Below are 13,813 nucleotides of genomic sequence, written 5' to 3'. Positions count from 1 at the left end.
CATCCTCCGGAGTCAATTCACGAGTTTCCGTCAGAGGAACAAGTGATCGCGTTCCCACCTCCTCCCTCTCCTCCCACCTCTCCTCTCTCCCTCCCCTTCCTGCTTTACTTGGTCTCTCTCTCTCTCTCTCTCCCTCCCTCCCTCCCTCTCCTCCCTCCCTCTCTCTCTCTCTCTGCCTCTGCAAAGCATTCCACTCTGTCCTGATCACTTGCCCCTGGCTCACTGCTCTCCCTTCTTCTCTGTCATTCAGTGGCTGTATGAAAGGAGCGTCGTGTGGTCACAGTCGAGGCTGGTGGAGGAAGTCAAAGCAGAGGTAAGCAGACTGTCTCTCCGTCTCTTTCTCCAGTCTCTTCTTCTCGTCTTCAGGGAGTGGCAGACAGACTCTGGGGCAGCTCTCAGATTTGAAATACTGCACCTCAGACAGCTTGATATGATTGTCATCTGATTCTGTCCTTCACTCAGTCTTCCTGCCACTAGTTCTCTGTACTGCCTCCTCTAAGTTTTTTTTTCTTCTTCTCTGTCTCATTCATGCTCTGTTTCACAATGTTTGAAACCATCTCTAATCTCTGCCTCTCTTGCGCTTCATCTACCTCTCTTTTTCTCATTTTCTGTCTGTCTCTCTTTTCTGTCTGAGTGAAGTGCGGCACACAGCTCTGTACATCTGTTGCGTGTCGTTCTGTGCCGCCTATCAGATTTCCCATAAAGCTCCCATGTTCTTAATTGCTTTGCCTATATTTTCCAAATCTCCCATTCATCTCTCGGTTCAAATAAAACGGAATCAGACCTGAAGACAATTGTTGTCAATTATATCATAAATAACTTAAAACACATAGAATACTTGGGTGATTTTGCACTTATAAAAGACTCGTCCACTTTATGTGCTGTTTAAGTGCTAGGAAACCTCCCGTTTCTAATTTCTTTTTACCGTATTACAACAGTGAATTTATACTGAGATATGAAGTGAAGCGGAGGAGAGGAGATAGACTTTGGCTTTGATAGTGATTGGCTGTTTAATGGAGATCTATGGTGTAGGGAGTTGCTGCTCTCCAGGCTCCGTCACTGCAACATACTTTCACTATTACTCTTTTGCCTCAGCCGGCCATTTGTGTTGGTTATATATGGAGCACAAGTGAGCGCTGAAAGGTTGGAATTAATGTGCGTGTGTGTAAGAGGGAGGGAAAGAAGGAGGTATCAACAGTTGTGTGTGTGTGTGTGGTGTGTGTGTGTGTGTGTGTGTGTGTGTACACTCAAGGTTACCTACCGGTGGCGCACTGAGAGTATGTATATGTATGTTAGTTTTTGCATTTCCAACTGGAAAGTGTGCCTTAAGTCTGTTTGTATTTTTATTTTCTGCTATTGGATGTGACCACTCACTCTCTCTCTCTCTCTCTCTCTCTCTCTATCTATCTCTATCTGTCTGTCATCGTTACACCTTTGTGTACCTTTCTCTTTTTCACCTTTCTCTGCTGTCCCCTTTTTATCTGTTCGTCCTTCCCACTCTGTCATCCCGCTCACTCAAAATCTGGCACTTTATCTTTCCACTACCTCTACCCTTCCTTCTGTTTCCCGCCTTCACCACCTTAACCCCCCCCCTCAAATCCTCCGCCCATCCTCCCTCCTGCAGGTTGTAAAATGGATTCTCCTCAGTCAAAGTCATCAGGGAAGGGGCAGAAAGCGGAAGAGAAAAGAGCCCAAGGTGAACTACAAAGAGGTAGGAGGCACTCTACTGTATTAAGACCTGTCTACCTTCCCTCTGCTTTACCGTTTTAACTCTTGGAGCTTCCCTTTCTCTTGTGAAAACCGTTATACTCCTTTCCATCTGGATTTTTGCTCTTTTAAAGTCTGTGATTCTTGAGCTGTACAGTTTTTGTTTGTCCGACAAACACAATTATCCCCCATTTCTGTTTATGTGTTTCTGCAATCAGCAGACTACCCTGTACTTGTTTAAGTCTGTGTTTATGTTGTGTCACATGCCTCTTTAACCTTTTAAGAGCTTGTATACATCACATCCCCTTCACTGTTTCTGTGTGTGGTCATGGTGTCTGTGTTTGTCTGGAAGGGGTAGGGAACATTCAGCCTCGACATTCTGGGTTTGGAATCTGGCCTTGAACCTTTAATGCATCCCACTTTCTCTTCCCATACTTCCTGTCAATTCACACTGTTTCTTATCAAATAAAATGTTGAAATATGCCATACAAATACCCCAATAGAGGGTTTTGCCTCTATTTCGTGTTAATTAGTTCCCTCTAGGGATGGCTAATCCCCCACACCCACTGATTGACACACACACTTGCACACACGCCTGCATCATTAATGAACGCACACTGATCTATAAGCCACACAGAGCCAGAAGTCATTAGCAAGAGTAGAGCAGCTTTTATATATCATTCACACAATGTGCATAGATATTGTAGACTGTAGGAAACATTTGCAAAGCCTCTCATTTTTTGGACCGTACATTTTATGGCATTTAATGGCATCTAAAATTTCCTTTGGAATGAATAAAGTATCTATCTATCTATCTATCTATCTATCTAAGTTAGGTAGGTGCCCCTGGCTGTCTTTGAATAAAATTTTGGGAAGGTAAAAATTCATTCATCCATTGCTGAGAATATTGTATATATCCATTAACCTTTTAGTGCTTTAAATTTCCCTTCCACACTTTGTACCGTAGTTTTCATCAGATGTAATTTATGCTTTATTCATAAGCAAAGGCATACATGTTTAAGCTGTGCTTGAAATCCAGAGAGTATTTTATTAACTATTGTGTTGGAACATGATTTTTTCATGGATAAGATTACCTCCAATTCCTGTTTTGCAATTTGGAGCGCACTGTGAACGAAATGCCTGTGGAGTCCGTAGCCAGTGCAGCCCCCTTTAACCACCTGATACCTACCGTCTGGCATATTTACAACGTACACACACATACACACAGATACACTTACTTCTAAGGGGCAGCAAAAGGGCCTCTTCCTGTGGGGGGCAGAAAGCACGGAAATCAGCCTCATGAAAGAATAGCCAATTACTGTCCACTTGGTCATGCACAATAGTGAAAAAGAGGAGGGAAGGAGGAATGGACGGACGGAGGAGAGGGGGGATGTAGGGGCGGGGGTTGCAGGAGGTCAGCGTTTGAAGTTGCACCATAAAAGCCATCCTGAAAGGAACCCCCCCCCCCCCCCTCCCTTTCCATCCACCTCTCTCCCCCTGCGGCCCAGCCCTCTCCTCTCTCCTCCTCTACATCTCCCTCCCTTCTCTTTGTTTCAGTGTAGAGAGAGTGCCCCGTGGATGGACCAGGTGTATTTTATATTACTCCTTCATGTACTTCAAACAGCCCAATTTCTACACAACCCCTCTTTTCATCTACCTTTCCTCCCTTTTTCTACCCTGCTTCCGCGTACCAGCCTGTTGCGAGACTATAAATCACGCGGCAGACCCAATCGGCAAAAGAGGAGAGAAGAACGGGGGGGAAGGTGATTAAAACACAGAAGACAGGAAGGTAGACATGAAAGAAAAAGTTGGGATGAATCAGACATAAAGATATAACTGGAGCATAAGGCAACGAGAGTGAAATATGAAAAACACACCGCTGGACATTATGTTTCCCCTGTGGTTATCTATTAGATCTTCTTAATTTGGAGTGGAAACATGGATTTAAGCCCCAAACTGATGCAGTTGGAACAATACAAACAGAAAAGAATTAAGCAGAGGATTCAAGAATGGAATGACATTATGGGAAGAGAAAGAGAGGATGAAGATTGGAGAAAGAGCAAGACTAGTGGTGGGTGGGAAGTTGATGATTATGAATTCCAGGAAGGTAATGAATCTGTTGTGGGCATTTGAGGAAATGATGAGTGGATATTTTAGAAGATGAGAGATGAAACATTAGTGGCCTGGTCAGATGATGTAAGAGCAGTTTGGAAGAGAGGAAAGAGATGGCGAGGGATGGAATAGAGAAGGTAGGACTTTTAGTGGGCAGGAATAAGTCTGAGCCAGGGTTGTATTTAGTGCTAATGACATCATGGATGATTAGGGAATATACACACACACACACACATGCTCACAAACCTATAGATGTACCCAATGGAAAGAGCCAGACACCCCCCACAGAGCAGACTGAGATCTGGTCAATTTATTAGAGCCAAAGTTTATTACCAACTTCCTTTGTTTTTGAGGTACGTTATTGATTCACATGCATCTAAGTGTGAGCGTCTGACTTTTTTTGTGTACACGTGTAACTTGTGTGTGTGCGTGGGATGAGCGTGCGTGTGTCCAACGTGTGTGGAGAGGCCTGTAGAGGGATATTAGTCACGCTCGTGTGGTAATGGGCCTCATTTTGCTCTCATTTTCATCTGCAGTCTCCATAATAACAGGGTCCGTCTGCCCCTGCTGATCAGGACAGGAAGCCCTGTAGGGGGAAAGCCGTGAGTAGTGGGAAGTCTTGGCCAACTTTTCTGGCAACAACAGGCTCCTATGCTCTTTAAAGATGCTGTTTGTAAGTTGTTATTGATCGGGGCCTTGTGTAGATCAAGTGGACTCCACAGTAAAATGTCTCAAAGATGATCAATATGTGTTATACCTAAAGCTTTCCTCAAATGCTTTGGCCTATAGTATGTTCAATACTCTCTGGTTCATGGAACAAGTAGCCTGCAGAATTAGCTTAATGGCTGACACATACAGCAATTCCAAAACAGAAATTTTTACTTGATTTAAAGTTCTTAATGTTACTGGAGTAAAGGACCTCCGTGCTCGTGGTTTAGTGCATTAGAATGCAATATTTTTGATGCAGCATGACACATCACTGTGTTATCGTGCAGACTCGATAAGGTTGTGTATATAGAAAGTGTTTACATAGCTCATCCTCTGGATAAACAAATCCAGGAAATGGTGTAATCCTGAATTCTTGTCATTCCAGCAGAGATTATTCTGCACCACACTATTTTTAATTTACCTCTCTGAATCTAAGGCTGCAAAATTAATATCACCACCAATCTTATTTAGGTGGATGTTGAGATCATAATTATGAATCCCCAAAAATATGACCTATACTGTATTTTTTATGGTATCTTGATTGTTTGAACCACACCTAATAATTTCAATCTTTTGTAGTTGGGATTTTACAGGCTAAAACAGCAATTTATGATTATAAACGCTGAATCAGTGTACAGATTGCGCGCAGAGCATAATGTACTGTATGTCAGAGCAGGGACATATTTCTCTCTGTTATGATAACTTCACAGATGCAGCAGAATAGGTGGATGATGAGTCTGCCTCTGTCACCTCATTTGCATCTACATGGCAATATGCACCTTTTTGGTCGATGCTATTGGTTACTGTGGAAACACGTACCACCAGGTTTATGTTATGGCTAAAGCAGAAGCAGCTATGTTACATAAACTACACATTTACAGGTGATAGGGCAGGAAGCACTTTGATCTGTTTTTAAAAGCCTTCAGAATGGGCGACCCGGGATAGGTCAGTTGGTAGAGCCGGTGCCCATATACAGAGGTTTACTCTTCCCTTTCATGTCTTCAGCTGTCCTGTCAAAATATAGGCCTAAAATGGCCAAAGAATAAAAACAGGTTTAGAGGAACAGCCTGTCTTCAAACTGCTTAACAAACTGCTTTACAAACTGTACAGGGTCATCTTATTATTTCTTTGTGCATTTTTCCTTTATTATGCGCCAGTAGTAGAGAGATGTAAAAAGACAGTTGGTGAAACAACAATGAAACAAACAGGGGAATGTCCCAGACACAAGTGTGTCCAAAAGGTGTGGCTACAGTCTCTGTTCCACCTCTTCTGTCCATTCCTGGCACCAACTATGCTTTGTATAGAACGGTTTGTATTTATGATAACTCTACTGCCATTAAACTCAAGGCCTTTTGGAAATAATGTGAACCCACAGAGAAATGAACAGACAGTAAGTGCTGACGGAAATCCCTTGTGTTGTACTGAGGTGCAATATTGATGGTTTCGAGAGGGGAGGTAGTATTGGTAACTTGAGTCCCTGTGGGGGTGTAGACAGCAGGAAGGGCGTGATCAAAAAGCCTCTTCAGTTGGTTGGAGACTGAATTTAACCCTAGTCCACGTTTTGTTGCGTAGAATTAAATTTGTCGTCCATGCGCAAGTGTAATAAATGTTGTCTGTATATATATACTCTTCCTCTCTTTTTGTTTATTTAGACTTTGACCAGTAGCCATGAAATGATGCGTATCCGTTTAGAAATGGTGTTTTTATGGCATCTGTGTTGTTTTCTTTGATAAGATGCGGCTTCAAAGTACACTCAGGCATATTTGGAAATGCAAACTCCTGAGCAGTGTTGATGAGAACACATCACACATCTGCTTTTCTCTGTTTTCTTATCTCTACTGTACTGTCTCCTGATACCCCCTTCTCCCCTTCATTCTCCCTTTCTCTTTCTCTCTTACATGTTTTTTACTGTCTCTCTCTCTGTTTCTCTCGCTGTGATTTATTGGCAATGAATCAGGGATGAGGGAGTATGCCGGAGGAGAGATGGGAACATTCAGGGAAATGGCTGGTTCCGGCCAGACTTCATCAGGATAGGAAATGGTCGGAAGAAAAGTGTGCACGTGTGTATGTGTGTGTATGTGTGTGCGTGTTTCTCCATTATCAGTCCAAGTGGGGATCAGCTAAGGTCTGCTCACACACTTAGTCCACTATTGTGAGCTACAATCCCTTTGTTGTCTTCAAATTAAAACAGAACTAGAGCTTTGCACACACACTGTATGGCAACACATACACAGCTCATGCAAAATAACCAATCCTATGTCTTTAATGGACTACAGTATCTCCAAATTAAGCATACAGTAGCTGTCACAAGGATTTAGTGGTATTATGGTTGGTTATATGACTCACTTTTATGGGTCCGATTCATGTGCTGCACTCCTTGACATCGTCAATATTCACCTTATCGTGATGGAGGGTTTGTGTGTGCCAGTCACACTGGGAGCTGTTTTCTGAAGCGTCAAGCTTCTGATTAGACACTTCCAGCAGACAGGTTTCAGGTGAGAGGTCAAGCAAAAAGCAAAGCATCAGTTCTCCGGGCTTTTTTTTACTTGTGTCATAATATCAGTCTGGGCTGCTTTGGTGGCGTTTGTTCCAACGAGAGACACTTTATAGCCAATGTGTTGCCAGATAAACAGGTGGATTTGTGCAGCAACGGCAGCCATGCAAACGTTGTAAAAGATGGCCATGGTGAAGAGGGAAATGAGCTTGAGGGTGCAGTTCTCTAATCAACTTTTCGTTGTCATCTATGATCATTAACTTTGAATAGTGACTGAAAGGATAAGATAATATGGGCACAAGAGGAAGCTATCATAGCTTATTACCTGTGTTTCTCCATCCACTTTTATTTAAGCTCCTCTGTTTGAGAGAAATGGTTTGCAGACAGTTATGAGACAAGACAGGATTTGATGATACTAATCAGACAGCAACAGAGTGTAAAACTCTGATCTACTTTCTCATATGCACCTGACACAAAAGCACACACATACTGTAGCATAGCTACAGGAGAATGGATTACTGCCTTCCTTTGAGTACACTAGATGATTCATGTCACGGCTAAACCCATGAGCTCGGTGAGATAGAGCAAAAGAGAAGTGGATGAGAAAGAGAGAGAATGGAGTCTAGAACATCCACAGAGACAACAGAGCTGGAGTAAAACAGCAATCAATAAAGGAATCCTACTCTTCTGTGTGGATCAGTGTGGAAAACAACTGCTGTGTTTGATTCACCCTCCTCTCACACCAACTTTGCATCAATTAGCTGCAACTTTTCAGTCCAGTTGTGTGCCTGGTTAAATACATGTTTGGGTTTGTACCTTTCTGTTTTGTAGCCAAGCTAATTTAATAAGCTATACATCTGAACACTACTCCTACAAAAGGTTTACACAGCTGTGTGTCCCCATGCTTTATTGTTCTAATAATGCTTTCACTGTATATTACCCCAGAGTTTAACTTGTAAAAGTCATGCTGTAGATTGACAGGATATTACAGTATAAACTGAATAAAAGTAAAATCGGGACAATAAAAGTGTACATGACAGACTTTGTCTGACTGACATGTTGCAATACTGTAATTCTGTTGGGTCCATTTTATCCCATCACACAAGCTTAGAAATAATATAATAAAAGGCTTTTTTGTGCTCAATTTCATCCAAAGTTCATGTGCGTATGAGAGTGAAAACTGTTTTCCCTTTTGATAGGAAATAAAGCTGAGAGAAATGTATTAGCAGGGCAAGTGTTAGCGATGGGAAGATTTATGTGTAGAGATTGGGAGGAGAGAAAGGAGATGGCTCCATTTGTGTTGTGTTAATGAGGGAGAGCAAGAAAGAAGGGAAGTGAGAGGAAGAGACTACCAGCGTGTATTTGTCTCATTTATCACTCAGCAGCAGTTCTGTTTTCGGGGTCATTTGAAGCCAGTCTCATCTCGTCCGGGGACTCCCTGCAGTCTGGGTGTGTGCATGAGTGTGTATATATATGTATATGTGTTTGTGAATGGAGGGTATACAGTAAAAGAGAGGGGTGTGTGCAAAGAGATCCCAGTCATGATTGACGATGCTGACAAGCTATTTCATGGCAGGCATAGCTGTTTAGAAATACCACTTAGTGCTTCAGGACTCTCTGAGGAACACACCCATGCACACACACACGAACACGCGGACACACACACACACACACACACGTATTCTGAATCCCAGAAGCATTTGAGTGTCATTAAAGTGCAGCTGTGTTTGTCTTTCCAGCACACATGGAAAACAAATCAGGGACAGAGAGAGAGAGAGAAAGACTTCTGAATATGGCTGCCACAATACATACAAAGCAAGCACAGCACTTTGTCACTTACACAAATACGCATTGTTCATTGGAGTCAATTCAAACACAAATTCAGACATTGAGTATAATGCAGTGATATAAAAGCGCACTGTAGCGTCATGGTGTTAAACCTAGTGGCACTTTAGCCAGATATTTAGTTCAGAGTCATGTTCAATATTGGTCAAGGCTGTAAAATGGAACTGGCTCTTGAAATGAATCAATGCTTTTCACATAAAACCTGATTTAGGCGTCACCTCATTGCTTTCATAGGTACAGTACGTAATGTGTTTGTGTGTCTGTGTGTGCACGTATGCGGCGGGCCGAGTGATAAAACATCTGTCTTTCCTGGCAATGACTTGGGAGCCGACAGCGCCCTCAGACAGCCCTGACGCAATTAGCCTTGTCAAACACACACACACACACACACACACACCACACACACACACACACAGGCCCATAGACGCTGTAGATTATAGAAATCCTTGCACAAGAAACTAATAAGTGTCTGAGAGATCGGATGGTGTGTTTCGAGGGACCTTGTCTTCACAGAAGCTGTCTGGCATATGATGATATATGATCAGTTTTTTTATTCCAAAAAGCAGCATTATTTCTTCCATCAGCTATGCTACTTTTAAGTCTATCCTAAATCACCAAAGAGCAGAGACAAATCGATGGTCTAACCATTATTTTAATGAAGTGGCTTGTTGCCAAGAACCCAAATGTGCAACTTTCAGACTGATATCAACAACATAGATGAAAGATCTATTTCAAACCAGTCATTTTCTGAAATACGATTTTGTAAAACTAAAAGCTCTTAGGCAACTAACTTGATCAATAATAAGAATAATTCTGATCAATATTACCTTTTTAAGTCCCAAGGTTATGGTTCCAAAAAGCGCAGATTTTGTCCAACCAACTGCCAAAACTCCAAATATATGCACTATAACCATCAAATATAAAGATGAACATAATGTAGACGCTGGGAGATGGGAATGTTTGTTTGCTTTAAAAATAACTGACACATAATCAATTACAAAAAAAAAGTAATTAATTAATGAAGTATTTATTTTCAGCTCGATAAATGTGCTTATGACCAAGGCATTACAAATTCAGATTTCTCTGCTTCGTCTTGTTACAAGAAATAAAATTCTGTAAAATATAGGCAAATAGATTTTTAATAGAATTCATTGGAATGATGAACATGCCGTTTTGCAACCATGAAGCTGTGTATCCTGTCATTCACGCTGCCACAGGATGACAACATAGAACTACTGTCTCAATCTTTCCAAATGTCTGAAGTGATCTGGTATTCCGACACATATACACACACACATATAGAAGCCGTTCAGTTGTTGCAAACAGCCAAAATGCAGGCAACGGCTCCACACTCCCCAGTCTGGGATATCATGTGTTGCTGAGCTGAATGTGGTCTTATCATAGGAAAAAAAAACAGAAGGGTTGTCTTCCTTGGGGTTAAATGCAAAGTAAACAACAAGTCTTGAATTTCTTTCCTCTGTTTTTCCCGTCGCTGTCTCTCTGTGATGCTCTCACATACTCCATCTTTCTAATGCTTCTGTGGTGTCCTCTGTCAGTCTCTAATATCTACCTTTTTTTCTTCCTGTGTGTGTGTGTGTCTGTCTGGTCTGTGTGTGTGTGTGTGTGTGTGTGTGTGTGTGTGTGTGTGTGTGGTGTGGGGGGTGGGTGTGGGTGTGTGTGTGTGCGCGCGTGCGTGCGCTCTTTGTGGTGCATGACTCCACAGCTGTGTTCGTGCGTCTGTCTGTGCAGCAGATATCTGGGCTCAGTCCATCCTGCATACCTCTGTCAGCTCAAACTACTTAAACCCAGCCAGCTTGGAGTTCACACAGGAGACACACTGTACACACACACACACACACACACACACACACACACACACACACATACAAAGACCAACAAACTAAGAGGTCTGTCTGGGTTTCCAACACATTAACACAGCCCCCACAAATGCAGAAAGACAGTTTCCTCCTGAACATGACCTTTCTCTCTGATGGCTCTGGCGATGGTAGCCTCTCTCTGCTGTCTCCTCTTCCCTTCTGTCTTTTTCCGCCACTTCCTCTTCGTGTTTGACTCGGCCTGCTAGAGTCATCTCATCTTCCCTCTTCCCTCTCTGTCTCTCAGCGTCTTTTTCTCAGTGTATCTCTCAACAGCAGTAGATGCTATCGCTCCACAGTGGAGGTCATCTCCGGTGCATGTTTGTGTTTTACCCCTATTATTGTTGTCATCCAGCTAAACCCAGCTTGAATGGATAACTCCTAGCTCCCAGCGTGTGTGTACATGGATGTGTGTGTGCGCTTCTGCCTTAAGTTTGTGTCCTGACATTTAGGAACCTATCTACTACAGAATGGTCTGGTAAAATTGCCAACATAAAGTTGTATGAGCTCACAAACCTTTTTTGACATTTCCGTGTGACTCTGTACCCTATTAACCCTAGGACTATTTTAACCAAGACCAGCACACACCGCTGATAATATTTATTCAGAGGAAACTTAGAACTTAGAGGAAACTGCAGTGTGACTGGAAGCCACTGTTGTCCCCCTTTTGGGAAATATATAACCACAACCCCAAGGTGTCTCTTACCCTCTCGGGATCAGGCCAGAACAAATGACATGAGGAAATTAAACCTTGGTGCTCTGCTATTTTCAGCCTTAGTCACATGTCTTACTTCCGCACCTTATGTGTTCAGGGAATGGGCAGTAATCTGTGAGATAACTGAATATATTGTGTTAGTGTGTGTGTTGAGCAAAGGGTTTGAACTGAATACCAATACGGTGATGACTTTGGATTGAGATTGCAGTATTTTCCTCCTAATTTTCCGAAGCAGGGTATAGCCATCTGAAATTCTACATTGACTTATAACAGCAACAAAGAATACATTTGTATAATACTTTCAAAATGTAAATTGAAGTCAGTTCTACTCATGAACAATCAGTCACAATGTGTACAAAATTATTCTCAGATTGCATAATATATGTGAATAAGAATATGTGCAATGGGCAACCTGGTGATATTAAATTGTTTTGTTATTGTTATTATAAAATCCCATGAAAAGACCAAAACCAACATATATAGATATACAGTTCATTGTTGGTTTCATTTTTTTCATGGATAAATAAAAAGAAATATAGTATATAACAGTATATAACATCACCTGATTTATCCTCACAATAACTTTTCGGGGTGTATCAGTTTCCATCCGTTTGTCCATATGTGGTTACACAAAAAGTCCTGTAGGCCTCTAATCTCCCCCATTCCTTTCTCCTGACCCCTCTCTTTGTCTAAGCTGGAGTCCAGCTGTTTGATTGTGTCACTGTAGTACAAATGCTGCAGAGTTTTCAGTATTCCACACAAACAGAGTCCTTTTGTTCCATATCTGTTTCAAAGGACTCTCTCTTTCAAAGGCATACGGGTGGTGCAAACACTCAAGTCCCCGGTTGTGACTCCTACTGGTTGGATAGGTCACCTGCATGTAAGGAAGTAGGATCTAAGGGGGCTTGTTATACCCTTATGGTGAAGGTGGCAAGTGAGAATGAGGTGGAGGCCCATGCCTGTCTCTATTCCCCCAAAACAACAAATTGCACAAGAAGTGACAGGACTATCCTACAGGGGAATTGTGCTTTCCAAAATGTGGAAGAAAAGATAAAAAAAGAGCAACAGGTTTTGGGAGGAGGAAGAATGGTAAGAGGGAGGCAGGGGAGGCATCCACTGGAGACAGTTAGATTTGTGGCTTACGTCAAAGCACCGGGTGCCAGAGATTCATTAAACTTCCCCTGTTTTGGAGGTGTGTGTGTGTACATGAGTGTGAATCAGAGCGGTGACGAGTGGGAGAGAAAACATGTTAATTGCCTTCCAGATCAATGCCAAATTGCAGGAACATAGCATTTTACATAACAAACGCCCCACCTTCTGCAGCTACACAAAGAAAAAATAAAGTGTTGAGACAGGAAAGGAAAGCTATCTGATGACCCAAAGACTACTATCTTTACCCCCGTTGAGTGTGAACACATGCTTTGTGTTGGTGTGTCGTGCGGGTGTGTATATTTGCCCGGTTGAACCCCCATCAGAGCGAAGTCCTAGTCATTCCGGGCCCACTGTGTGTGCTTTTTTTTTAACTTAACCTCTGACGCGCAACCCCGTTGTGACGCTGCTTTTCGACAGACGTAAACAGTTAACATAAATATACATCTTCATCCACACTCTTAAGTAGACAGGGTTGTTGATTAAAGCAGTTTTCCAAAATTGAAAAAGAAAGAATGCATGCTATTAATGACAAGATTGCAGATAGGAAATTGCAGCTTGTAGGTCATCGCCGAGGTCATCAGTCTGCGGCCGGCGCTATCTGCGAGAGCGTCACTGAGCAGGAGCAGGTGTGACATCATTTCAGAAGATGGTAGCACAGCAGACAGCTCCATTTCACAAGTTTAAACGGTACCATGTGACTCACAGATAACCTTTCAGCTTCCCCCTGGGTGTGTGTTTGTGCATGTGCGTGCTCAATCAATTACCTGAAATTGCTTTACAAAACCTATGATGTCAGCAGGTCTTTTCATAATGTCTTTTTAGACTTTGTGAAGCTACAAGATTGCAGTATCATATTCCCACAGTGTATGCATTTATTTTTATTTAGCCACTTATCATATTAATAGGTTTTATACTTATATGGTCCCCTCATTACTGCTGTGCCTTATACTAAACTTTCACACACATGCTTCTACAAACAGAGTCTCTTGCTGCTGTATGTTAAATAAAGTCCTATTTTCCTTCCTGGGAATGGTAGGAACTCAATCTGTTACATACATTTAGACATTTGAGCATTTACACTTCATTCATTCAAGTCTCATATCTTACTATTAAAGAAGTGAACAGTTTTATGAGAGGGTTTTCTAAGAACTGAAGCACCACTTGCCAAAATGGAATATACATATGGTTTTCCTGTTTTTGCACATT

General features: G+C 42.1%; 1 protein-coding gene across 3 annotated transcripts in view; it reads left to right on the top strand.

Moving 5' to 3' along the window:
- The window catches only part of aopep (aminopeptidase O (putative)), a 72,975-nt gene that overhangs the window by 38,872 nt on the left and 20,290 nt on the right, over positions 1–13,813 (top strand). For 2 of the 3 annotated variants that reach the window (XM_032515059.1, XM_032515060.1), the window contains exons 13-14: positions 251–313; positions 1,625–1,711. In XM_032515059.1, coding sequence (XP_032370950.1) covers positions 251–313; positions 1,625–1,711 — 150 coding nt within the window. The remainder of the gene's footprint in view (positions 1–250; positions 314–1,624; positions 1,712–13,813) is intronic. The other variant, XM_032515061.1, reaches the window with a different exon arrangement.

This window comes from Etheostoma spectabile, chromosome 5, assembly GCF_008692095.1.
Source record: "Etheostoma spectabile isolate EspeVRDwgs_2016 chromosome 5, UIUC_Espe_1.0, whole genome shotgun sequence".
Taxonomy (NCBI): Eukaryota; Metazoa; Chordata; class Actinopteri; order Perciformes; family Percidae; genus Etheostoma; species Etheostoma spectabile.
The sequence above is the reverse complement of the archived record's forward strand: the minus strand, read 5'-3'. Positions and strand labels throughout refer to the sequence as shown.